Here is a 25,813-nt window from a genome sequence, read left to right on the forward strand (position 1 = left end):
AATGGATTTAAACTAAAACCCACAACCCGCAACCCATTCCTTGCTTCTCTCACACCAAGATCATAAAAGAGAGTAACCTGAGAAAACCCTGAAAGAAAACCCAAGAGAAGCACCTCAAGAAGAAAACCCGAGAAGAAACCCACAGGAAGAAACCCTCTCTTTGTGTCTTTCTCTTTCTTCTCCCTCTCTATATCCCTTGAGGCAGCCGACACACCCCAAGCCTTTGCCGCAACTCTCTTTTTGCATCCCCCACTCTTTCTCGTTGAAGAGTTCCTTTTATGTCTTAGGTTTTCCACACAAAAAAACCCCAAAAAGCAGTTTCCATTTTGCCTTCTTACAATACACGGTGGGAAATAAGGCAACTTTCCAACAATGAGGAATGGAAACTACGATACGGGAATCACCGTAGGGCTATCATGAATTCTTGGGTTTATACTCATAAGTCAATATATTAACAAAGAAATCATTCTTATGTTCTTGAACTAAATTATTCCTTGTAAGTATGCACCCAATTAGATCCATTTCAGCTCTGAATTTCTTTAACTGGCATTCAAATTTTGTTTCAATTAGCTTAAATTGTTTTAGTTAATGACGCATGTAATTTCTTTTCCGTTTCAAGAAAGTTTAATTTGTTTATGCATTTGTAGCATAGTAAGGAGGCTTTGGAAGGCAATATAAGGCACATAAATATTATTTGAAGGGAGAAGCCAAATTATTGCATGATTTTTATGGGTCACGAAATAAATAAATTCATTTATTAAAATAAACTGAAACAAGAGTACAGGAGGCATACCCCCAAGACAACAATAGTTGTTGACTACATAATAGAGCTAGAGCTACAAGACATATGACTTGAACCAAGCAAGATAGGCCCTGTTCGTTTAAGATTATTACAATCAATTGTGAGTTGTGAGTGGCAAACCAATTGTTGGACTCAATTTTGAATCCAATAATAATTGGTTTGGAACTTACAATCGGTTGGCCTAATATTAAGGCCCTGTTTGTTTTAGATTATGACAACCGATTGTGGAGTCCCCAACCGATTATTGGACTATTTGAGTCCAATTCGGTTGTCAAAATCTTAAATAAACAGGCCCTAAACAAACAGGTCCATAGCTATTCGCTGTTACTGATTTCCAGATTCTTCTTTTAAGAGGAGGGAATAGAGATGGGGGTTCGATAATCGTGGTGTGGGGATGGCAACAACAGGGTTTGCTATCTTTAACACCTGACCGAACTTGTCTGAAAGATCAATCTTGGCCCCCACTGGTAATTTCCAGTTGAATGAATGCAAGAGAGTACCCAATACATATTTTAGAGACCACTCAGCCAAAGAGATCCCTGGACATATCCTCCTCCCTGAGCCAAATGGAAAATAACGAAAATCGTTGCCCCTGTAATCCCATTTATCACCTGCAGTGGCACTACTCAAGAACCTCTCTGGATTGAACTCTGAGGGATTGTTCCAAAGAGAAGGGTCTCTCTGTATCTCCCATAAGTTCACAAAGATGGCAGTGTTCTTTGGGATGGTGTATCCACCCACCACGCATGATTCAATTGCACTGTGAGGGATCAAGAAAACATTGGGCGGGTGCAAACGTAGTGCTTTTTTCACCACTGCTTCTAAATAATGCAATTCAACACAATGGTAATCTTCAAGAATGTTATCCTTTCCCACCACTGCGTCTAATTCCTCTTGAGCTTTCTTCATTATCTCGGGCTTGTGCATCATCTCAGCCATGGCCCACTCTAATGTGGTTGAGGTTGTGTCGACCCCGCCAGCTACCATGTCCTGCATCCACAAATCAAATAAACATGAGTCTTAAAGTATGGTCATAAATTAAATGAATGGCTAAGACTATAATCAATAACACCACTATTATTTTGGATTTTGAGAATCAATTTTGAGTCTCGAACTGGTTCTTAGAAAAATTGAATGTTTATTCTGAGGTGTAGAATTGTTTTGTGCTCAAATCAATTCTACATCTCATCAATGTGTGTTTTTCTTGGGATGTAGAATCTATGAGTCTAAAATTGATTCTACAACTACAAATTAAATGCACAATTTTGCCATGAGTGGTTTGTGACTCAATATTAATTTTAAAATCTAAAACAGAAAAGGCCTAAGAATCATAGATTAAGTTAAGAAAATTACCAACAATAAGGCCTTCACGTGTGTCATGGTCAACTACCCATTCAGTTTCCGACCATTGCCCTCTCCTTTTATCTCCTAAAATGGAGTTCTGGGGCCAGCCCCCCTTCAGATTTGAATTAGCTTGGCTGGAAAATCCCCAAATGGAGGCTCTCTTAGTCCGATGGTGGTCTGAAAGCGTCTTTGAAGGTCCAGGGGACGTAGTTATAGGCAAAAAATTACGCTTCATTAAGGGAAAATTAAAAGAGTGGGATAAGGAGCAAAAAGAAGTGGACCAAGGCAGGAAGAGGATTCTTGAGGACAGATTGATGGAGATAAATACATTGGCAGAGAGTGGTTTGGCCTCGGCGGAGGATTATGAGCAACAAGGAAGATTAATTCAAGAGCATAAAGAGTTGTTGATGCTTAAAGAAATCTCTTGGCGCCAAAGATCTCGAGTCAAGTGGTTGTTGGAGGGAGATAAAAACACAGCTTTCTTCCATGCCATGGCTAGTGCTCGCAGAAGAAGGAACATAATTGAATCCTTAGAAGTGGAGGGGGAGATTGTATCTGACAAGGAGCGAATTATTGAAGAAATTATTGAATTCTACAGATCTTTATACTCAGCTGATGGGATGTTACGCCCAATTCCTCAAGACATTTGTTTTGCTAGCTTAAGCCTGGAAGCCTTAGCCGGATTGGAAATCCCTTTCTCTGAGGTGGAAATCCGATCAGCACTATTTTCTCTGGCAAAAGATAAAGCCCCTGGACCCGATGGTTTTTGTTTGGCTTTCTTTCAAACTTGCTGGGAAACAGTAAAATCGGACATTCTTCGATTCTTCATAGAATTTTTTGAGGGAGCCATCCTTGACAAAGGGACAGGTGCAACTTTTCTCGTCCTCATTCCAAAAATTGAAGGACCAACAAAATGCTCGGATTTTCGCCCGATTAGCTTGGTGAGCAGCCTTTACAAAGTCCTCGCAAAGGTTCTGGCGGATCGTATCAAAGTGGTTCTTCCTTCAATTATATCGGTCTGTCAAAGTGCCTTTATAAGCAACCGGCAAATTCTTGATTGTTCTTTAACAGCCAATGAAGCTATTGACTATTATCGGAGGAAGGGGGAAGGTGGCATTCTATGCAAGCTGGACATGGAGAAGGCATATGACCGAGTGGATTGGGCAGCATTAGATTTTCTCATGGGTCGTATGGGCTTTGGGGGTCGGTGGAGAGGGTGGATCCGGAACTGCTTATCGTCCGCCTGGTTTTCTGTCCTCATCAACGGATCAGCAAAAGGATTCTTCAAATCTTCTAGAGGATTGCGGCAGGGCGATCCTCTCTCTCCTTTTCTTTTCCTGATTGTGGCCGAATCACTGTGCAGACTGCTGAAAAAAGGAAGTGAGTTGGGGCTATATCAAGGGTTCCTTATTGGCAAGAGTAAGGTGGAAGTATCGCTTCTTCAGTTTGCAGATGACACTCTTCTGTTCTGTTCTCCGGTCATATCCCAGATTCTTAACCTTAAAGCTATGCTTTGTTGTTATGAGATGGTTTCGGGTCAAAGATCTAATTTCGCAAAATCTCGGTTGTTCGCGATCAACGTTTCTGAGAGCGATGCATCCTTTTTCGCCGGAATTATGGGGTGTGGTTTAGATGTCTTTCCAGCAACCTATCTGGGTCTTCCTCTTGGTGTGGGTCGACCGAAACACAACCTATGGGCTCCTATTATTCAAAGGATTGAGCGACGTTTGGCCACCTGGAAGCGCCGGTTGGTTTCCAAAGGAGGTAGATTAGTGCTTATAAAGGCCGTTCTATCCAATATGCCGATATATTTTCTATCTCTTTTTCAATGTCCCGCCTCGGTTGCTAAACGCATCGAACAAATTCAGAGACGCTTCCTGTGGGGCGGATCAGGGTCTTCCAAGGGGGTCTCCCTGATTAAATGGAGTATGGTCTGCTTGCCTACTAAAAATGGAGGTTTGGGTATCAGGAGGGTTCAGAGTTTTAACCAGGCCCTTATGGGCAAGTGGCTGTGGAGATTTGGCGAAGAACAATCCTCTTTGTGGGTCCGGGTCATTGGAAGTAAGTATGGTTCAGATCATGGGCATTGGGACTCTGTTGATAATTTTAAACTCAAAGGTCTCACGGTTTGGAGGGACATCTTCAAGTTGAAGTCGTTATTTGCTCCTGGCGTCCGATTCAGAGTATATAGGGGGGATCGGATTCGGTTCTGGCAGGATCCTTGGTGTTCGGACGATCCTCTTCAAGTGATGTTTCCTCACTTATTCATCGTTTCATCTCAGAAAGAGGCCTGGGTATCGAAATGTTTTGCAAGGGAACATGGGAAGGTGGCTTGGTCTCCTAAGTTTCGCAGAGACTTCTTTGTTAGGGAGTTAAACTCTTACAGCGCCCTCCTCTCCTTATTGGATTCTTGCTTCATCAAGTCTTCGGGCGTAGATCGTCGGATTTGGATTTAGAATCCTTCGGGGATATTTTCAGTCAAATCTTTTTATAACCATCTGATCCCTTCTTTAGTGGAGCATGTGTCCTCCTCGGTTTGGAGACAATCTTGCCCTCCGAGAGTTGCTTTCTTTGGGTGGTCGGTTAGCTGGGGCCACATTCAAACTATGGATTTTTTGAGGAAACGAGGAATGTGGTTGGTAGATCACTGTCCTCTATGTTTATCCGATGGGGAATCCATTGATCACCTTTTCATACACTGTAAGGTTGCTCGCCATATTTGGGGTCTTATTTTTTCTCGTTTTGGAATCAGTTGGGTCCCCTCCAACTCTATGGCTGAATTCATTCAGAGTTGGGCCTGGACTCCTTGGAAAAGGAAAGGCAGAACGCTGTGGAAGATGTGTCTCCTGGCCTCATGGTGGTTCTTGTGGAAAGAGAGGAATGCTCGTATCTTTGAAGGGAAGGCTAGATCTCCCTATTGGATTTATATTCAGTTGATAGCTGCGGTCATATCCTGGGCTCGAAGCCTTCCTCTGTTTCGTTTTGTTTCAGCTTTCGACCTCTGGGAAGGATGGTCAATCATATGCTTGGAATCGGCTACCAAAGTGAAAATCCTCCCCTCCTGGATTCCTCCTCCTCCGGGGTCCCTGAAACTTAACTTTGACGGATCGTCTATCGGCAATCCAGGAATGGCAGGAGTAGGGGGGTTATGTAGAAACCACAAAGGGGAAGTCCTCTGGGCCTACTCGGGGCCTATCGGAGTGGCAGACTCAAACGAGGCAGAGGTCCGAGCAGTTCATAGCGGGCTTCTCTCGATGCCTCGTCTAGAGTGCGACAAAATTATCGTCGAAGGGGATTCCTTAAATGTTATTCGCTGGTTTTCGGGTAACGCTTCTCCCCCTTGGCGATTTTTGCCTCTCTTAGAGGAAATAGAGGACAGAGCTAAGGGCTCCTCAATAGTTTTTCGCCATGTCAGGAGATCAGCCAATGCGGAAGCAGACACCCTTGCTAAGAAAGGAGTCTTTCGGGCCGCGTTTGAGTGCTTTGACTATCTACCTCCTTGAATTATTGTACTGCTATCTTTGTATTATCTTTGTTCCTTCAGGACCACCTCGGTTCTGTTTTTACATATATATATATATATATATATATATATATATATATATATTCTGTTGCCCTTTTAAAAAAAAAAAGGTTCAAAAGGATATCGAGAAAATCTTGTTTTGTTTCTTGTTATTGTGGTTCGCCTCTCCTACCTCTGCATTCACTTCCATCCGTTGATCTATGATGGATTCAAATATTGTATCGAACCAGGACATGAGGCTCTTTGCTTTATGTTGGACACCTTGTATATCAAACCGGGCGAGAAGAGGAAAAAGATCAGAAATGTTGGGTTGTGCCAACAGCTCCCCAATTTCCCCCATGACACGCCGAAACTCCGATGCAACACTAGTCTCTTCATTCCCCTTGAGTGTGCCACCCCATAGGGTGCTCGTCATGGTGTTGAAGATTGTTTGAGTTATCTTCTCACCAACATCAACTGGGGTTTCGATTTTGGCATACACTTCGCTCAAGGTCTGATGAACCCTTTGTCGTCGGAGGGCTCGACCGGCGTCAAGGCTAGCACTATTGAGAAGCTCTTGGATGCAAACCCTGCGGAGCATGCGCCATTCTGGACCATAGGGACTCAATACAATGTCGGATCCACCATAGGTAGTAATAACAAGTGCCGCAGCTTGCATGTCATGGTTGGCGAAGGTGGTGTCATTGTCTTTGAGGACCTCCTTCGCCATGGATGGAGAGCTTAATACAACACACAGCTTATTTCCGAGTTGGATCTTGAAAATGGAGCCATAGATGGCAGAAAATTTGGCATACTATCGATGGAGATCAGGTTGGAGAAACGGAAGGTTACCGATCAATGGTAACCCACGTGGACCCGGAGGCAAAGGCAATGTGTTCCCCTTTCTAGATTTCTTGATCACCCATGCGATCCAAGAGATCGCAACTATTGCTATGGAGAAGATGAGGGCTTGCGAATGATCAGTCATATTTATTTGGTGAAAAATGGAAACAAATTAAGGAAATTGTTCAAAGAGCAAATGGCACCAGATTGGATGTGCTTGTACAAAAGAGCTTAGCCCCTATTTATATTCATAACTCTTAAGGGAGAAAAAAAAAAAACAATTCAATGGTGGTGTGCGAGTCAAGGTCCTCCATGTTATTACAAGGAACCGTTTGTTTTTCATTTCTTTGAATTTGTAAGTTGAAAAACTAAAGTTCTCCCACGTAAAATACTACTCATGCACAAAGTGGGAGACACAGTTTCGAAGGTAAGGTGCAAAGAAACATATTTGATCTATTATGTAAGGCATCCAATTAGTGGCCACTAAAGTTGGTCCTTATTTGCAAATAAGATTACTTTAGTTTAATCTTTATTGCAAATGGGACATTAATTCTCTTTGGAATCCATTGATTGGGAGTAAGCTGTGGCACCTGTCTTATCTGATAAGATAAGTGCGGTATAGATCAGCTTATTGGATAAGATAAGCACCCCTCTCTTCAACATTTTCTTCTTCGTTTAATCTAGAACTCCATTAGCCATTGCTCTGTCATTTCTAAAATTATTATAATTAAACTTCTTTCTGCAAATAATCGCATTGAACTTCCAAAGATTTTTTTTTTTTTGAAATAGCGATTTGCATTAATAAGAAAAAGTGACAAGGGAGCAGCCGAGAAGGGGCAACCCAGAGAACAAAAACAAGAAAGAAGAAACAGAGAAGAAGAAGAAAAGATACAATAAAAATAACAAGATTATATTACAGGAGAAGATGATTGAACTAGAGAATACTCTCCCTCCCAACTCCTTGCTTGGCTAACCCATCCGCCTTTTCGTTTGCCGACCTCCAAACGTGATTAAAGACAATACCCGAACCTGCAACAAAATCCTCAATTTCATCAAATAACGCCAAAAATCTCCAAGGATGAGCTACACCACCCTTCAACCACCGAATGACATTCAATGAATCCCCTTCAACAATGATATGGTCTAATACTTCTCTACTCAACTTATTGATCCCAAAATAGGCAGCTTTAACTTCCGCCTCAGAAGAATCACACACACCAATAGGACCAGAAAAAGCCCAAAGAATCTCACCAAACTCTACACCCTCTGGATCATCCACGTGAATAGAGAGCTCTGCCAAGGAACTCTCGAAACCGTTGCCACTCTCACAGCATAGCATGAGTAGCGATATAAAAAAGAAAGAGATACATCCTGATCAGGAGCCAGGGCTCGAAACCGAGATGTACCTAAAAATAACTCAAAGTCGCCATCCATGGATGCGCCATGGAACCAAAACAAATGCTCTGTTTGCAATGGATAACCAGAGATACAAAAGGTCCGTGCCTGATGACGAATGGAGAAGGTCCGAAGAGCACCCCCGATTCACCCGAATGCGAACACTTGGTCTCTTATGCCATTTATTTATTAACTTCGAAGAGTTTTAGGCGAAAATCATGTGAAATGGGAACACGCATCTTCGAGAAAACGTCTATCTGATCATGCATGTCTCGGAGATAAAAATTAGCACACAAAAGAACCGAAATAAATGTCACCTAACGACAACTAGGTTATGAGTGACATGCCTAACAGGTGTCTAAGTTCTGGTGGACGAACACATGCATGCTATAACTACAGGTATAAGGTCTGCACAAGAAAGTAAGAAAATACAACAAAATATACAACATAACAACACAACGAATCATAAAGACTCTAAACGATTTAACCCGAGTCCTCGGATGGTCTGATGTTCATCCAAAGAAGCCTACGTATCCCCGCCTCCACGAGAATCAAGGCAACGTAGTTCTTCGCGTCTATTCTAAGCTATGATGCCTAAGACACCTAGACCTCTATCTTAGACTTGATCTAAAAGACCGGACTAGTTATTAAAGCTTCTTGAACGATTATTTAAATTCCAGTGAATTGTAGATTTTAGGACACCCTATATGCCCTAACTAAATGCAGGTTAGCCCTAAGCTAATGCAGGTGGTTCCTACAACCTATGTGTAACTAGGCTGTATTTTATAAGGAAAACAATGGGATCACTAGCGCATTCTAGACCTAGTCATCAGTCGGCGATGTGAATCGCCAACTGACCGGACGGAGGCGCTCCTATAACTCTAGGACAAACCCCTAACTCTAAAACAAGCACACAACAAACAGACAACAAATCAAAGACAAGACCAAAACTCTAACACTCTCTATCTAAGACAAAGTCCTAACTCTAGAGGAAGAATTTTTTTCGAAAAAAACAATGTTTTGGAAGATTTTTGGTATTTTTAAAAGGGTTAAATGATTTATTTACAAAGGTTTGGCTTGACTTGGGATGAAGATCCCAAGCTGCACTACGTACCTCGTGGAAGAGGATCAAGCCAACGTAGTTCGAAACGAACTCTCCTAATACGCTATAAAACTAACACTTTAGATTTTTTTTTGAAGGTTTTTGATGATTTTCAAATGTTTTTGATGTGTTTTTATATTTTTGGTGATTAAAAGCGTGTTAACACCCTTTCGGCTAAAGGAGATCCGATAGAAGAGCCTCTATACCCCCCATATCACGGTAGGGTATTAAAGAGGAAAACGGGATCCCTAAAGCCTTGGGGGCAGAAGACAAACGAGGGAACTAAAATTTCGATACGAGAAAAAATAATATCAAAGAGATAACCAGAAGCTGATGAGGCTTGCCAGTATCCAAAAGAGACGAGTTTCTAACCTGCGAGGGAAAATCCTAAATAAATGAGAGATGAAAAAATCTCTAACCCAAAAGGTAAACTTCTAAACAAAAGGGGACAGATGAAAACTCTACAAGCAGATCTACTAAACGAGCAGTCACCTAGGAAGGGTCCTAACTGGCTAAACACTCTAAGATGAGAGAATCCCTTAACCTGCGAAAACTCTAAGGCAGGAAGGGAAGAGGCTGGCTCAAGAAACGTTTCATCGTTGCCAAACCCGACAATATGTGTTCCCAAAATCGATGGGATCTTGAAATACAAAGAGAATCCCGAGGAACGTGCAAAGAGTAGTCCCGAAGAAAGGAAGTAAATCATGGATGACAGGGGTGATCCCGATAAAAGGAACAGAACGCGAACGGAGAAGATGATCTTAAAACTTTGAATGAACATATCTTCAAACATACATGTACCAGACTCTGAGAACGTTAAGACACTCAACGACTACATCAAGATAACATATCAAAGCTCAAAACCCTGAGGGCTAAAATGTTTGGAAACTAATCATAAAGTTGCATAGACCAAGCACAATTGATTCATTCCCTACAAATGAATATCTTATTTGAAGACAAAGAGAAGGCTATGGTCGAAATGCTCTCACCATTCATACAAGACCAACGCCCAAACTAAAGGACAAAGCTAGAAAATGATCTCCAAATCTCTAATAGAAGGACTGAAAAGGCCTCAGTTATCTTTGGGAAACACCCCAAATAATTCAATTTTATACGCTATGAAGAAGAAAATTTTAAGCTACACATCCTAATACCTCAGAGATATGGCTTCACAGACAATCCAAATGACTCAAGCTCATACATGCCATGAAAAGGAGATCTCAACTGTGCAAATATATATATATATATATATATATATATATATATATATATATATATATATATATATATATATATATATATATATGTGTGTGTGTGTGTGTGTGTGAATTGGATCTCAAAGATACACATTCGAATGAAGAGTAAGAACCACCACCATCCAGACAAGGAAAATCAAGCTAAAATTGTACAAGTGACAGAAGGTGAGTAGACCACTACCAAAACACAATTAAACGAGCAGATGTAGTACCATCATCATAACTGAGTGGTGCCGATATCAAAACTGAATATAACTAGCAGATTCAATGCCTTCATTGAATTTGGGTAGTGTAATTATCCATACAAATGATCACCAACAGATTTGTTACCATTCATCGAAAACAAATTATACTGACATCTTCACAAAAACCATACAAATATATATACGATGCTATTATAAAAAATGTATGGAATTGATGTTAAATCATAGCAAAACTAGATGGTATAGGATTACCTGAATTGGGTGAGGCTGCCAGAGAGTAGAATTGATCGCGAATTGCAGGGGTCACCAAATCAATGGCCTGACTCTTGGATTACCTTTTTGCTCCTCAAATAAGGTCAGATAAAATTCGATCCCCTATTCTAGTTCTCCCGCTTGCCGCCGCTTGGATTTCTTAAGAAATTTTAACAAATTACAGATTCGGTGGGATGAAAAAAAATTTTGGGCGGATGAATCTGCCTGGTGGAAATGCGGTCGGATTCCAGCAAAATGGTGATCGGACCCAGTTGTATGACCGAATGGGGTAAAGACAAAAAAAAAGATGAGGTACGATTGAGGTGGGTTTGGAACAGGGTATAAGATTAGGAAAGTGGGTTTATAGAGGTTAGGGTGGTGCTGATTTGGTTAGAAGAGGAGATGGGGTTTTAATGGGTAGAGAAGGAGGTTGGAGTTGGTCGGTGGGTGGAGGTGGCTTGACCGGAGACGGTGGCTTCGCCGGATTCCGACGGGGTGTGGTCGGAGAAGAAGAGATAGGGGAAAAGAAGGGTTTGGGTCGGATTAGATAGGGTCTGAGAAAATGACGGAGACGATGGTGGGAGAGGTGGAAAAGGGGGTAGCTAGTGGTGGTGGAGATAGGATCGGGTGGTGGGGATAGGATCGGATCTCTGGCGGATTTGCTGGAATCAATGGAGATTGGGGTAGGGAAATGGAGGCAGAGGAAGAAGATGATGGTGTGTGGTGCGATCGGAGCTCCGGCACCGTTGCCGGAGGAGAAGCACTCTCCCTCTCTCTGCAATCTCTCTCTCTCTCTCTCTCTCTCTCTCTCTCTCTCTCTCTCTCTCTCTCTCTCTCTCCGTTTTTTTTTAGAAAATGGGTCCTCTGTGATTTCTTCCTCCCCTTACGAGAATGGGTTTTGGGTTTTTAGAGGTGGTGGCTCTAATGGGTTTTGGTGGTGGCAAGATCTAGAGGGGGTTTTGGTAGTGGCAGATCTAGGGTTACCCAAATGGAGGAGGATTTGAGATGAATGGGTTTTATTGGTGGAGATGATAGCCGAGGTAGTGGTGGAGGGAGATGGCCAGCCGGATTCCGGCAGAGTTGCCGGAGAAGAAAATTGCAGAGGTGGGTTTCTATGAAGAAAGGTGAGATGGGTTTGAGCCATGAAGGGATAGGCAAATGGGAGGGTGGAGAAGAAAATGAACGGCTAGGGTTACAAATAGAGAGGGATTTTGGTGGAGTTTGCCGGAGATGGAGGTGGATTGGATTCCGGTGATGGTGGTGGTGGTGGTGCAGATGAAACGAAGAAGAAGGAGAAGAAGGAGATGGCTGACCGGAGATGATGGCTGGAGATGGGGATGATGGTCGGCGGCTGCAAATCTCCTTTCTCCACTCTCTTGCGGCTGTAGAAATCCCTTCCCCTTCAAACCCTAGTTTGTTTGGTATTTAAAGGGAAAATGATAAATTCTCACCCCCACTATTTCATGGACAGCCCCCTCTGCAGATAACTCACCCCCTTATACATTCAAACCACACCTCTTTCCCGGCTCGTCCTATCTGCTATTTCTCGGCAGATTTTGCCGAAACTTTACGGGGACCTCGGTGGGACCTTAAGCTGTCTCAGGGTTTAATTTATGATCCCAACTCACTGATTTGATGAGGTTAAGCACAAAACATAGAGGTGCAGGGCACGGTCAAAATGGGGTGTCTACAAGATGCCTTTCTTCTCCTCATTTCCACCCCACAAAAATCTACGCTGGATCTTTTCAATACGCAAGGCAACACTAACCGGGTACATAAAAAGAGACATAAAATATATAGGCAAATTGGCCAATAGAGCCTTAATCAATACCAACCTACCTCCCCTAGACACAATATTTCTCTTCCAAGTATCCAACCTTCTCCCAATCTTCTCAATTATCGGTTCCCAAACAGTTTTATCAGGTTTACTAACTCCTAACACTACAAGAAAAAGGAGATTCAGCGACGTTCACGACCGTCGGTAAAATCCCGTAAAAACGTCGCTTTACGTAACACCAACAGTTTGGCGTAGCGTCGGTAATTCCATCGTGACTAAACCCTTTTACCGACGTTTTCTAATAACCGTCGGTGTTTGTATTTATACCGACGCTTTAAAACGTCGGTAAAGTTACAGAAAAAATTGCATTGGAAAGATACATTCACCGACGGTTGAAGGTAACCGTCGGTGTATGTATTTATACCGTCGCTTTAAAACGTCGGTAAAGTTACAGAAAAATTGGCTTGGAAAGATACATTCGCCGACGGTTGACGTAACCGTCGGTGAATTATTTTACACCGGCGGTCATGAGCGTCGGTAAATGCCGGTTAATGACACTTCGATGCACTTTTCCGTTTCTATATACGACGCGCATTTGTACTGTCGGTATTTATGATATACACTAGCGGTTGTAACCGTCGGCAAAAGGTATAAAGGCGTATAGTGTTTCGATTTACCGACGGTTTTAGGACCGCCGGTGAATTTTTTTTTTTTTTTTTTAATTGTTGTAAACAGAGCAGCAAATTGGGGGACTTAGAACCTGTATAAATCCTGTACCCATTAGAAAATAACATGAATCTGTTGGCATCTAAACAAGAGAAAAATAAGGCATCCAAAGTCATCAAACAAATCATTAATTTCCATGTAAAATTAACCAAAACATTTACCCATTATAAAGTAACATGTACATATATATTGGCATCCAAACAACATAATAAAAGGCATCCAAAGTCGTCAAACAAACCATTTCCATCACTACAACAAAAAGGGTCTTTGGCAGCGGTCATAACCGCTGCTAAAAGTCACCAAAACCGCTGCTGGTACTTTTAGTAGAACATGTTTATAAACTTCCTTACAATATACATAAAACTTGTATACGCACATCACATTCACAAAACAATAACAAAAACTATAGCCAAGTCAAAAATGTAATCCAATCACTTCAAAAAAGCCTTGGATATATGTTCCCCTCTTATGATTTGCTACACAAAAACTTCTTGCATATATTCGCATATCTTGACATACAGGATACAAGTAGATAAACCGAGAGAGTAGACGTGATGATAAAAACTCCTCACATACATTTGTCAATCGGATGAATATCACAGAACCCTCTATAATTAAGGATACGAGAATACAAAGACATAAAGAACCAGAACCAGAACCCTCTATAATTAAAACCGGCAATTGAGTGATAGTTTGTGCTTCTACCTGGAAGGGTAATGAATTTACACCAGAGGTTTTGGTGGTTAGTGCATGCTTTCTCAAGCTTCTAAGTTCGTAATTCATGATTTGTTGGAAAGTCATTTTTCATCACGATCGATGATACTAGAAATTTGTGAAAACATTTATATAATAGATGCATTGGGAAGTAACAAAGATAATGGTCCATTGAGATGGATCCATAAAATATTAAAAAGAAAAATTGACCGCCATTCTGCTTTCTACACAAAGATAAAATCCAGTGGGTGGTAACAGGGGTGCAACCCGGGTCAATTTTTGGGAATTCAGATTATTCCAAATCATTTTTTAGCAAAAAGCTCAACCCGACCCCACCCAAGTTGCAGCTCTAGGTGGTAACGAGCTGCAGTTGTACTCTTCTAACTATCTATGAAACTTAGAATTCTATGAATAGTTTGGCAATGTAAAATCCACAACGAAACTATAACGAGCTTGGGACAATATATTCAAGAAACCAACTCTAGAAACGGAAAGGGATGAAAAAGAAGGAAGATGTGAGGTTGGGTAAGCACAGTCCAGTACTGGATATTTGAATGCTACACAGAAAGCTTGATCCTAAGAACACGACTTTATCTAATAATTACCTCTGCATTGGGAATGTATTGGGAAGGTTTTATTGCTTTCTACGTAGTTTGCATAAGGGCATTGGAAGTGTTTCAAATGTTTGGAAAGGGATAGAAGTAGGATAAAAGATAAATGGAGAAACTTATTGGAATCCAATAAGGATGAAGGAAGCTTCGTTGCAGAGAACAACATGAAATGTGAATGGTGGGAAGTAGGTATCAAATAATGCATAAAATTGGACAAAGACGAACTGAGGAGAAAGGCTTGGGATTCCAAATAAGAAATTGAAAATACAAAATGACTGGTAAAGGAGCAATCCATGGTAAAAAGCACCAATACAAACTTCAGTTTTAAGCATTCCCAATTCAACATGTAATGTGGAAGATAAGCATTAAAGCGGTTAATAGATACCTGAGATAGAAAATGCCTTTCAACAGCTTCCACCAGCTGCTCCTTTGAAGGATGGAAGCTCATGTCATCCTTATTACAAATTCACAAGGAATCAGTTAAATAGAACCTTATTACAATTTCACAAGGAATCAGTTAAATATAACACAACATCCGTCTGATATAAGAGTATATAAAAGTTATTCTTTTTTTCTTAACTAAATTGCTCAGATCACTGTTGCGAGGATAGTTCATTTAGCCCACTTCAATTGTGAAAATTAAATAAAAAACTAAAAAAAGAAGAAGAATAAGAAGAAGAAGAAAGAACATTGACTCACAAGTTTAAAATGCCTCCAGTATCGCCACAAAGCCGCAGTCTCCAATTTCCTTAAATCCACCGTCTGAAATGCATTTCCATTTAGTTGCAACCATTTAAGCACAATCCATGGAAATTTATTTTTAAATACAAAATAAACGAAAGATATAAAACAGTAACAGGCAAAAAAGGAAACAGCCATGAACAAATGAACTATCTGAAATAAATAAAGACGATATACCAGTGCCCTTCTAGGAGTGTTCCTTGACCCTAAATCTGAGCCACTGAATGAGACATCCCCACAGTCATAAATTTCTTCCTCTCTTGGCACTTCAATGACACTAAGTGCATTTCTCTGAAGTTTCACCTCATCGCCATTTGTTAGCACCTAAAAATTCATTACAGAAAGACACACATTCAGAACCAAAAGAATTCCCCAAAATCACGAAGAGATCATGCATCACAAAAACAGGGACTCTACCAGCCAGTGCCAACTGCCAAGTCCCACTGCCTTTTCCACAACACCTCGAAGACCGACCAGGACAGACCTAGTCCTATTGTTTCCCTGATACCAGGTCATCTGCAAGTATATTTGTGGCCCCACATACACAAGATGATTTTGAGATTATGTGATCCCTGATACCTGATTGAAATTGCAAAAATTACTGAGAAATTGTAGACAATATTCAAAAAAAAAAAAAAAAAAACACCGAGAATTTGTAGACATCGAATCTCCAAAAGGCATAAGGGCCCAGAGATTTAAATGGACAAACAAAAAATGAAGCCAAATATTATTCAAATAATTGCAATTTCCAACCATTCAAAAAACTAATTCAAATAATTGCAAACAGATCCACAGACCAAATACAAAATAGGCCCATAATTTATTCATCATACTATTATTTAAAACCCAAACACTGCAAGTAAAAATATAATGGAGTAATTTGATCAAAACTAACAAAATCAACATCCTTCAATTATGACAGAACGTGACAAAAAAAACAGCTTTTCTTTTGCATTATGTAGTCTCTACCTGTCACGGTTTCTGAAATCTTAGCTCAAACAAATGACTGCATTTCCCTCACACAGGGAGAAAATAATGTATGCAGTGCAGACGAAAGTCACAAAATACAATTTAAATCCAAAAATACAGGCATCAGAGGCCAAGGTCAGAGATAAGCAATTTCTCCTGTTTTGATTGATAACGGGAGATTCTACATTGAGAGATAAAGGAGATAAAATATTCCATGCTGTATAAAATGCCCTGCAGAGTAAATGTTTAAATCATGAGCACAGTATTAATTCACAGAAAGACTCGTGGGTGGGCAGGAATATCATCGTACTAGGCACTTTGCATCTATAACAGATGTAGCCTTGTGGAGGTGTTTTTCGTTCCCAGCCACCACCCCAGGCTGCAATTAAAAATTGTACATATCACAATCCCAAAGAGGCAAAAACAATTGATTCACATTGAAAAACATTGAGAGCATATGGAAATCCAAGAAAGATAAAATGTTTGCTAGTTTAGACTTTAGCCAAAGAAATGCAAAAATTATACAACATAAAGTGGACACAACACATAAAGCATATGGAAATCCCCGAAAGATAAAGCATTTGATAGTTTAGAGAAGGAAAGAACAAACTTATACAACATAAAGAGGACCCGACATGTATAAAAACCACCCACAAAAGTAGCTAGAGGAAAAATACCATGCGAGTGGCATGAAGAAGATACCAGGAAAATATTATATCACAACCCAATGTTTTAAAACTAAAAAGTAGAAAGGAAGAATTACCAAAACCACGGCCAGCCATCATTCTACCACCCATACTCCTCCCAAAGCCTCTTCCAGAGCCAAAAGCTTCTGATGTTTGCCTGCAATACCAAATTAAACTGATGAGAACATGACAGGCAAGGCAAACAAAAAATTCCATATTGGAAAACAGAAAACCCATTATCATATTAGACGGGATAATGTGGAAAACATCTCACCCTTGCCAGTCCAGAGCAGAAGTATTGATTAGTGCCTTAAGCTTGTTGTCCTCATCAGCCCTATCAGGAGGAGCAACTTGTATTGGATTGACTGGCTGAACTGGCAGCATTTCTGGAATAGCATATAAGTCATTTCCAAATTCATCCCACTCTAACTCTTCAGGCTGCAAATTCAAGTAAAAACCAATCATTATTTCATCTTGCCATTGCTAGCAATTTACTCACAATCACAGCACCTGGATATCATTCCAAATTCCGTGCAAGCACTGAATAAGACCAGCTCATGATGGAAAGAATAAAGCCCTGTTCGTTTAAGATTATGACAGCTGATTGTCAACACCAAACCAATTATTGGGCTCAAAATTACATTTATATTTGAGTCCAATAATCAGTTTGTCCCTCATAATCGGTTGTAATGATCTTAAAAAAATAGGGCCTAAACATCTGAGATAATTATTTTCAACAAAGCAATTTGAAGGGGCTTGAGCTTACAAATCTCATAGCAGATGAATCAGCAGCAGAGAAGCTGCTCTTTGGCTGAAGAACTTCTACATTATTCTCTACAACTGTTGGCCTGCAAACATAGCACAGACCCCCATCCTCAAGATCCTTGGTTACAATATTTTTAAGTAGTCACATTCAATTGTAATGGTACTAGAAAAAAATTTACAATAGAACCAAAGATCCATATGCCACAAAAACTCCAAGAATACAAGTCACGCTAAACAAGAAGAGCAGAAACAACATTCATCTTCATCAAGTACTTGAAACATAAAGCAAAAGAAAACGATTACAAATGATAAAGATGTGAAGTGTAAGTTAGTACTCGTCTGGTTTGGTAACAATGGGCATGCGAGCCAGTCCGGGAACTCGACGAACTAATACAGATGTATTTTTTGGTATCAACGTTGCTTCATCAGCATACTCTGAAATTCAACATGGCATAGAAAGTGTATAAATAATGCAGAGGGATTAGTCCAACCCATATACCCAAATAAAGAATGTCTGAAACGCGATTTGAATCATCCAATTAATAAACCTAGGGAAATCATGGAGTTGTGTTGTTTGCAGCAGCCAAAGAGCCCAGTCACTAGGGCATCGGTGTTCGAAACGGACACACGCACTAAAAAAACACAGGCAGCCTATTTCTGCTCTATGAATGCCCCAATTCACAGGGTGCTTTGGCAACTGCAGATAGTATTCCTCAATAATAAATCCTAAACATAATAATCTTAAAACCCAGTCACCCTAATCAAGGCAGTGATTCAACCCTAAAATTCTGACCCAGATCAAGGGGATTGAACAACCCAACTTTTCCTCCACCAGGGCAATTGCTTCAAAAGAACCCTAGGCCTCATATACCCCAAAAAAAAAAAAAAACACAGTGGCAATCACCAGAAAAAGACCAACGCCAGTGATTCAACCTTAAAATTATGATCCAGATCAAGGGGCAGATAGTATTCCTCAATAATAAATTTTAAATATAATAATCTCAAAACCCAGTAACCCTAACCAAGGCAGTGATTCAACCCTAAAATTCTGACCCAGATCAAGGGGATTGAACAACCCAACTTTTCCTCCACCAGGGCAATTGCTTCAAAAGAACTCTAGGCCTCATATACCCCAAAAAAAAAAAAAAAAAAAACACAGTGGCAATCACCAGAAAAAGACCAACGCCAGGTCCTATCCTAACCAGATAAGGTAAAACTAGTTGGACCTACAAATCCACCTTAAAAAGGAAACATAATTCTCTGACAAATGATCAGTTTGGGTGTGAAACTCGAGTGTAAACTGCAATCTATTAGATTAGGATTTATTATTGAGCTGAATACTGATCAATTTAACCATTTAACCAGAACGAATAATGTGAATAAACAAAATCTAGTCTTGAAAAAAAAAATAACAACCAACCTTCATTAGTCTGGGCATTGGAGACCATAAGGTCAAAATCAGTGCCCCTGCCCAAATGCTTCGACTCGAATATTTTTTCTTTCAAATTTGCAACTGATATGAAATGACCATCGATAGATACAGAGTCGTAATCTTTTGCACTTTTAAACTTATAATACACATCCATATTCCTTTTTTTTCAAATTACCCTAAACTGAGCAGAAAAAATCAAAGAAGAAAAAATAAACAAGGCTTGATATTACGCCCCACTTAAAAATAGAAGAGTAAAGGTAATTATCTGCTTTTTATCTGTGTCTTTCCTTTCTTCAACAAGGAACCCTAGACGATCTCTTCAATAACCAATGTATGAATCCAAATACACCAAATTTATCAGAGATTCTATAACAACGACGCTTCTAGATGAAAAAAATCTTCAAGATCTGAAGGAACTTCGTAGCAGAGCCTTTTCAGAACACATATTATTCAGTAAAACATGAAACTAAAAGGGAAGAGAAACATAAAAACCCTAGAAAGCAGTGCTAAAATTATGAAATAGAAAATAAGGGAAAAACCCATATCTTACCTCCAAACACACCTAGGGTTTTCTCAGATTTTCGTGCTCGAAATCTCCTCGAGGCGAACAAGAGACAAGCTTGAGGATGGATTGATTTTCATGCTAAAAACCTCCACACGCAGACTGATAGTCTCAAACAAACAGAGGAAAAATCAAGTTACGAAAAAAACTAAAAATTATACTGATCTTAACGAGATTGACTTTTGATTGTCTCACATACAAAGAGAAAGACAGAAACAAAGATATTCAAAGTGAAAATTGTGTTAGAACCAACCATAATCACACAGCTTACCTCAACATGCAGAAACCCTAGCTTGTCTTTGATTTCCGTGGAGATTGAGGGCAAGGAGCTGAGCTTGAAGTCGAAATCCACAAAGTTTCTGGTTTAGGGAAAGAAAGAACCAAAGTTTCTGGTCTAGGGAAGCAAATCCCAAAAGTTTTTGGGAAGAAACCAACCAAAATCGAAAATTTTAGGGAAGAAAATGGAGATTTTAGGGCTCTTCACTTTTTTAGGGCACGAAAGAATCGATAAACGCTTAGGTTTTTCTTCCCCGCGCGATCGGCTTCGTTTTTTCGTCTCCTGAATATTTTATCTCTGCCCTCATCGACGTTCAAAGAATCACGCCGGTGTTTTACCAAACCAGCGACGCTTGAGAAAGTCGGTAATTCCTCTTCTATTTAAACAGACATCTAACGACGTTTTAATCGTAAAACGTCGGTAAATAATCACTTTCAGTGACGTTACAGGAACGTCGGTAAATTATTAAGGCGTATTTTTTTGGGCGGGAGTGGTTAGTCACCCTTCACCGTCATTCCTTCAGTGAACGTCGGTGCATGTACTATTATTAGGGACGTTACACATGACGAACGTTGGTGAATGCCCTTTTTCTTGTAGTGCCCATTATTCAATCCCGTTTCAACCTTTCTTTGGAGCCCTTCATTCTATAGAAAATGGTTCAGCCGCTCTCTACTTTATAGAATGTGTAGAGATGTGTTTATTCTAGCATCTCAGAATTCTTCTATAGGAGTGGCCCAACATATTCTCAGACAGGCATTCAATCAAACACATAGTGGCCATCAAATGTCCAAACAGTTGTTCGATCATGGACCAATAGACTAGTTCAAACACAAGTTCAATAGTTGACAGAGAGAACTCAACTACTTGTTAATTGAAATGAAACTCAGCTGTAGGATCACAATTTACTTCCAAGTGGCAGTCATGCACTTACAGATCCTAGCTGAAATGAAACCAGAATTCTGAGACTGAGACTCTGCAATTACAGATCGTTGCTGAAATGAGCCTCTGCAATTACTAACAGATTCTTGTTGAAAATACCATCTGAATCTTATTCTAACAGATGTCCCAATTTAGAGATGAGATTTCATGAGAACATTGCTGATCTCTTGAAATAAGTAATTGCATAGGTAGAAAAACCACAAAATTGCAGCACAACTCCAGAAAATCTCTCTTATTCCAACAACTTTTGCATGCATTGAAGATGATGCAAAGAAATAATTAGCAATCTTTACAGAACAAGAATAAGGAAAAAAATCCTAAAAAAAGATTCGTAGAGAAAACAATAACCCTAAATACATTACAGAGCCAGAAATCTACACAGGAGTACTCATATTTCAATCTGTGCAAAACAATGTAATTTATAAGAAAAAAAATCGTAAAATTAAGAACATAAATGAAAGCACAATTGAGAAGATATCTGACTCGGATTAAAAAACTAAATCGAGATTGATATGAGAGCTTACCTTCAAAATAAAGAAATCTTTCTCAGAAACTCTAACGATGAGGCCTCGATCCTACAGAGCAAAATTGCTGAATCAAATAGAAAAATTGCAACAAATATTAGAGAGGAAAAAATAAAACCCTAACAACAAAATGGGATTTTTGTTAGTGACAAGATGGGGAACTGAATGGAGAAAAGAAGAAGGTTTCAGAGAGGAAAAAAGAAAACCCTAACGACTAAATGGGGTTTTGTTCGATTGGATGGGGAAATCAAATGGAGAGATGAAGTAGGTTACCTTGTTGGGTTTTCCTCAAATGAAATTAGGGTTCCTTCTCGATGATTTCGTTTAGGAACGGCGAATATGCTAGCTATGGGTTTTTTGAATGTGAGGGTTTCAATTCTATTCTATAGGGGAAATTTTTTTAGAAAGCTCGAGGGTGAGGAAACCTAAGTCTCGCGCGCCTTTTTTTCGTGTATATTTACCGACATGCGACATTCATGAAAAAACGTTGGTGGATCTCATAAGCAGAGACGTTTCTAAAACGTCAGAAAGGCCTAACATAAGTATCCATTTATTTAGCGACGTTTTAATTGTAGAAGGTCGGTAAAGAATCACTTTAGTGACGTTCACCAAACGTTGGTAAATATGTACAACTTATTTTTTTGGGCGGTGGCGCAGGAGTAACCATTCACTGTCGTTTAATTTATGAATGTCGGTGCATATACACCATTAGGGACGTTTATATAAAACGCCAGTAAGTGGACGTCGGTGAATGTCCTTTTTCTTGTAGTGTAAAGGTAAACCAAGATAAGAAGCGGGAAGGTAATCAAGATCACACCCTAAAATTCCGGCCATCTCTAAAGCCTCAGCCGGGGGAATATTTAGGGCATACATTTTAGACTTGTGAAAATTTGATCTTTGACCATAGATAAGTTCGTAACATCTTAAAGTAGCTTTCAAATTGAGCAATTGATCCTTATGAGGTTCACAAAATAAAAGGGTGTCGTCCGCAAATTGTAAGTGGGGTGATGATAAATTCCAAAGCTTTTTGCATATAAGATTTTATTAAAATAATATTTAGTTAGGGCGATGATAAATTCACACCCTCTGTAGGATAATTCGCACCCCTTTAAAGGAGGGGATGTGGCAGACTTTAACGCTTTTTAATCAAATCAAGTTAAAGGGGTGCGAATTATCCTAGAGGGGGTGTGAATTTGTCATTGCCCTTAAGTTATCCAAATAATTATTAAGGCCTTTTTGGATACCCCTCAATATTATTTACATATAATCTTACATGCAATTTGTCTTATTTGAATATAAAAATGATTTTGAGAAACTTTTAAGGTTTTTATGCAATTTCCCTGTTAATAATGTTCCATTTAAAATATTAAATAAATGTAACCCAGACAAGCATGGGGACGCATTACCTTGACGCCCCACAATTAATCTAGGGAGAATCAATTGGAATATTAGTTACCTTTTAGAAAGAGGAAAAGTGAATGCTAATATCAATTTCTAGGAAGAAAAAAATGTGAATCTCTCTCATGGATTATTCAGTCCCCATCAGTAATGTTCATCGTGATATCTCTTATGCTTTGACTAAACAAATCCACTAAACTCATAGTGGCCTGCCTTCGGTAATCTCTCTCTCTCTCTCTCTCTCTCTCTCTCTCTCTCTCTCTCACACACAAATCCACTAAACTCATAGTGGCTAGTGACTAATTCGCGAATTGAAGAAAATGGACCCTTTTAAATCAATGGTAGCTAGAGTAACGCCATGATAAGGAATAACTCATGATGAAAGTGTGTGCATGATAAGGAATAAGTCTCGTATGACTAGCTTACTTACTTTCACGATAGAGCCCTGTCGCCTGAGCGTGCGTAAGCTGCGCAAGCTGGAGAAAGCCGAGACAGCAACTGCTACCGGAAAAGAAGTTTTCTATAAGCCTGCCCCGGGAGATAGAGTTTTTTATCTACTAGGGAACGGAAGCTGGACTTGTCTCTTTATCTCGGCTTCCTTCATTTGAAAATATTAAATAAATGTAACCCGGACAAGCATGGGGACGCATTACCTTGACGCCCCACAATTAATCTAGGGAGAATCAATTGGAATATTAGTTACCTTTTAGAAAGAGGAAAAGTGAATGCTAATATCAATTTCTAGGAAGAAAAAAATGTGAATCTCTCTCATGGATTATTCAGTCCCCATCAGTAATGTTCATCGTGATATCTCTTATGCTTTGACTAAACAAATCCACTAACCTCATAGTGGCCTGCCTTCGGTAATCTCTCTCTCTCTCTCTCTCTCTCTCTCTCTCTCTCTCTCTCTCTCTCTCTCTCTCTCTCTCTCTCTCTCTCACACACACACACACACAAATCCACTAAACTCATAGTGGCTAGTGACTAATTCATGAATTGAAGAAAATGGACCCTTTTAAATCAATGGTAGCTAGAGTAACGCCATGATAAGGAATAGCTCATGATGAAAGTGTGTGCATGATAAGGAATAAGTCATCAAAGGGTGTGCCTGTAAAATCAAACATTGGAATAGTAATTAAGAAAAAGGAAATGTGAATGCCAATATCAAAATGCTTCTAAGGAGAAAAAAATGTTAATCTCTCTCATGGTTTATTCAATCACTACTTCCTGCCTTCGGTATCTTCATCATGCTCTCTCTTATGGTTTGACCAAACAAATCCATTAAACTCATAGTGGCTAGTGATTAATTCATGAATTGAAGAAAACGGACCCACCCTTTTAACTCAACCCTTTAAACTCAATAGTAGAGTAATGCCAAGATAAGGAATAAGCCAGCAGTTAAAATCTGATAAACGGTTTTTTGATGGAGCTCCATACTTGGTCTTCATTTTTCAGCACAGAATTTGTGGTGGCATTTATTAAGTGCACACGACTTGAATTGATTCGTAGTAGGCGATGTTGGGGGTAAAATTCGACCCCCAATTGAAAGCTAACATATTATTGGATTGCTGGAATCAGACACTAGAATCGGCATCCTATTCCAATTACACCCATTTCCAGCTGAAATTTAAAACCTTGTTTATGGCTACTCTTCCACTATTAGGGGATGGCCCAAGAAAGAAAAAGAAGAAATATGGTGAAATTTAAAAAGAAAACTAATTAACATTCACACTGTTAAAAGGGAAATGATATCCACACTGCAATGTTTTGATATTCCCACGGAAGCTTCTTACGTGTTAAAATTTAAAGGGCCGTCAAAGGGTTACTACAGTTCCCAAAAAGTTCTTTTACAAGCCCTTTAAATACTAAAAGACAAAGATGAAGTTGCTTCTAGTGATACTCTATCAAATATGAAGTCAGAATCTTTCCAACTTTTTCCCAACAAAGTGAAATAAAAGCATTCCTCCTCTCAATAAAAGGGCTGATATTGCCACTCCTAAATTATGATTTCACCCATGTATGTTTGTCTTATCTGGTAAAATAAATGTGAGAAAATAATGTTCCATGGAATTAACTGGAAGTGTGACAAGTGTCTAAACATATATATGGGTGTCACTACCATTTTTGAGTTGTAAGTGCCTGACTACTCAATTTAGTCAGGGACATAAAGGGAAAAGTAAGAAGGCTCATCATAATATTTGTCGAAGTTTTCCTTAAGGCTCTGTTCACTTGCGTTCCCGGGAAAGCAAATCCCTGGAAAACAGCCTCTTTTTTCTTTGACAAGACTGAATTCTGGTGTTCTCTTGCTTTCCTGAGAAAGTAACAAGCCTAGGTGGAAAATGTCTAATAATGACATGGAAATTGGCAAAAATGATGTGGAAATGTCTCTTTTCTCACAAGTGTGGGAAACCAAATCCCACTATTTTGGTTGGATTTGCTTTCCCGGGAAAACTAGTGAAAAAGGTGGGCAAGCAGTTTCTCGGGAAACCTTTTCCTGCACAGTTCCTGCGCACGTGAACAGGCACGAGAAACTTTTTCCTACACAGTTTCGCTGGATTTCTTTTCCTAATGCCACGTCAGATTCCCGGGAAACCTTTTCTTTTCCTTTCCTGGGAAAACAAGTGAACAGAGCCTAAAAGAAATCTATTTCAAATGATATGATAAAATCCTTGTTTAGTATCTGGAAGATATTTGAAAATAAGAATTTGGCAATTGGTTCTCTCTCTTCCATACATACAATAGAAGGATTGGGTGAATGTATAAATTTTCTACAGGTGCCTCTAATTAAACAAATAAATAACTTTATTAACTAAAAAATTAAGCATATACGAGTATAAGGGCGCAGAAAAAATTATTTAAATGAAGAACGCAATTGATTGTTTGATTTTTATGGATAACTAAAGCGTTTGGTAGTGTTTGGATTCGGGTATGGGCCCACATTATTTGGATGATCCAAAGTGTTCATTTGATGGGTCCTAACATAGATAGGGTGT

General features: G+C 39.6%; 1 protein-coding gene across 8 annotated transcripts; it reads right to left on the bottom strand.

Moving 5' to 3' along the window:
- Positions 1-739: 739 nt before the first annotated feature.
- LOC143848240 (E3 ubiquitin ligase PQT3-like) lies at positions 740-20,704 on the bottom strand. 8 transcript variants are annotated; one of them, XM_077357127.1, is made up of 11 exons: positions 19,954-20,703; positions 19,671-19,784; positions 18,024-18,123; positions 17,690-17,806; positions 17,198-17,309; positions 17,001-17,080; positions 15,686-15,847; positions 15,446-15,592; positions 15,227-15,289; positions 14,913-14,981; positions 740-1,792 (listed from the first exon to the last, which is right to left on the bottom strand). In XM_077357127.1, exons 7-11 carry the CDS (start codon positions 15,782-15,784, stop codon positions 1,127-1,129), a joined length of 1,044 nt encoding a protein of 347 aa, XP_077213242.1. In that variant the 5' UTR covers positions 15,785-15,847; positions 17,001-17,080; positions 17,198-17,309; positions 17,690-17,806; positions 18,024-18,123; positions 19,671-19,784; positions 19,954-20,703; the 3' UTR covers positions 740-1,126. The 8 variants fall into 8 exon arrangements, with proteins under 8 accessions (XP_077213242.1, XP_077213246.1, XP_077213244.1 ...); XM_077357134.1 differs by lacking the exon at positions 740-1,792 and adding an exon at positions 13,342-13,907 and having other exon boundaries at positions 19,954-20,692; XM_077357131.1 differs by lacking the exon at positions 15,227-15,289 and having other exon boundaries at positions 19,954-20,704.
- Positions 20,705-25,813: the final 5,109 nt, after the last annotated feature.

Source organism: Tasmannia lanceolata, unplaced genomic scaffold (genome assembly GCF_043159265.1).
Source record: "Tasmannia lanceolata isolate RefF3 unplaced genomic scaffold, GAP_Taslan_0.1 ptg000016l, whole genome shotgun sequence".
In the NCBI taxonomy this organism is placed as follows: domain Eukaryota; kingdom Viridiplantae; phylum Streptophyta; class Magnoliopsida; order Canellales; family Winteraceae; genus Tasmannia; species Tasmannia lanceolata.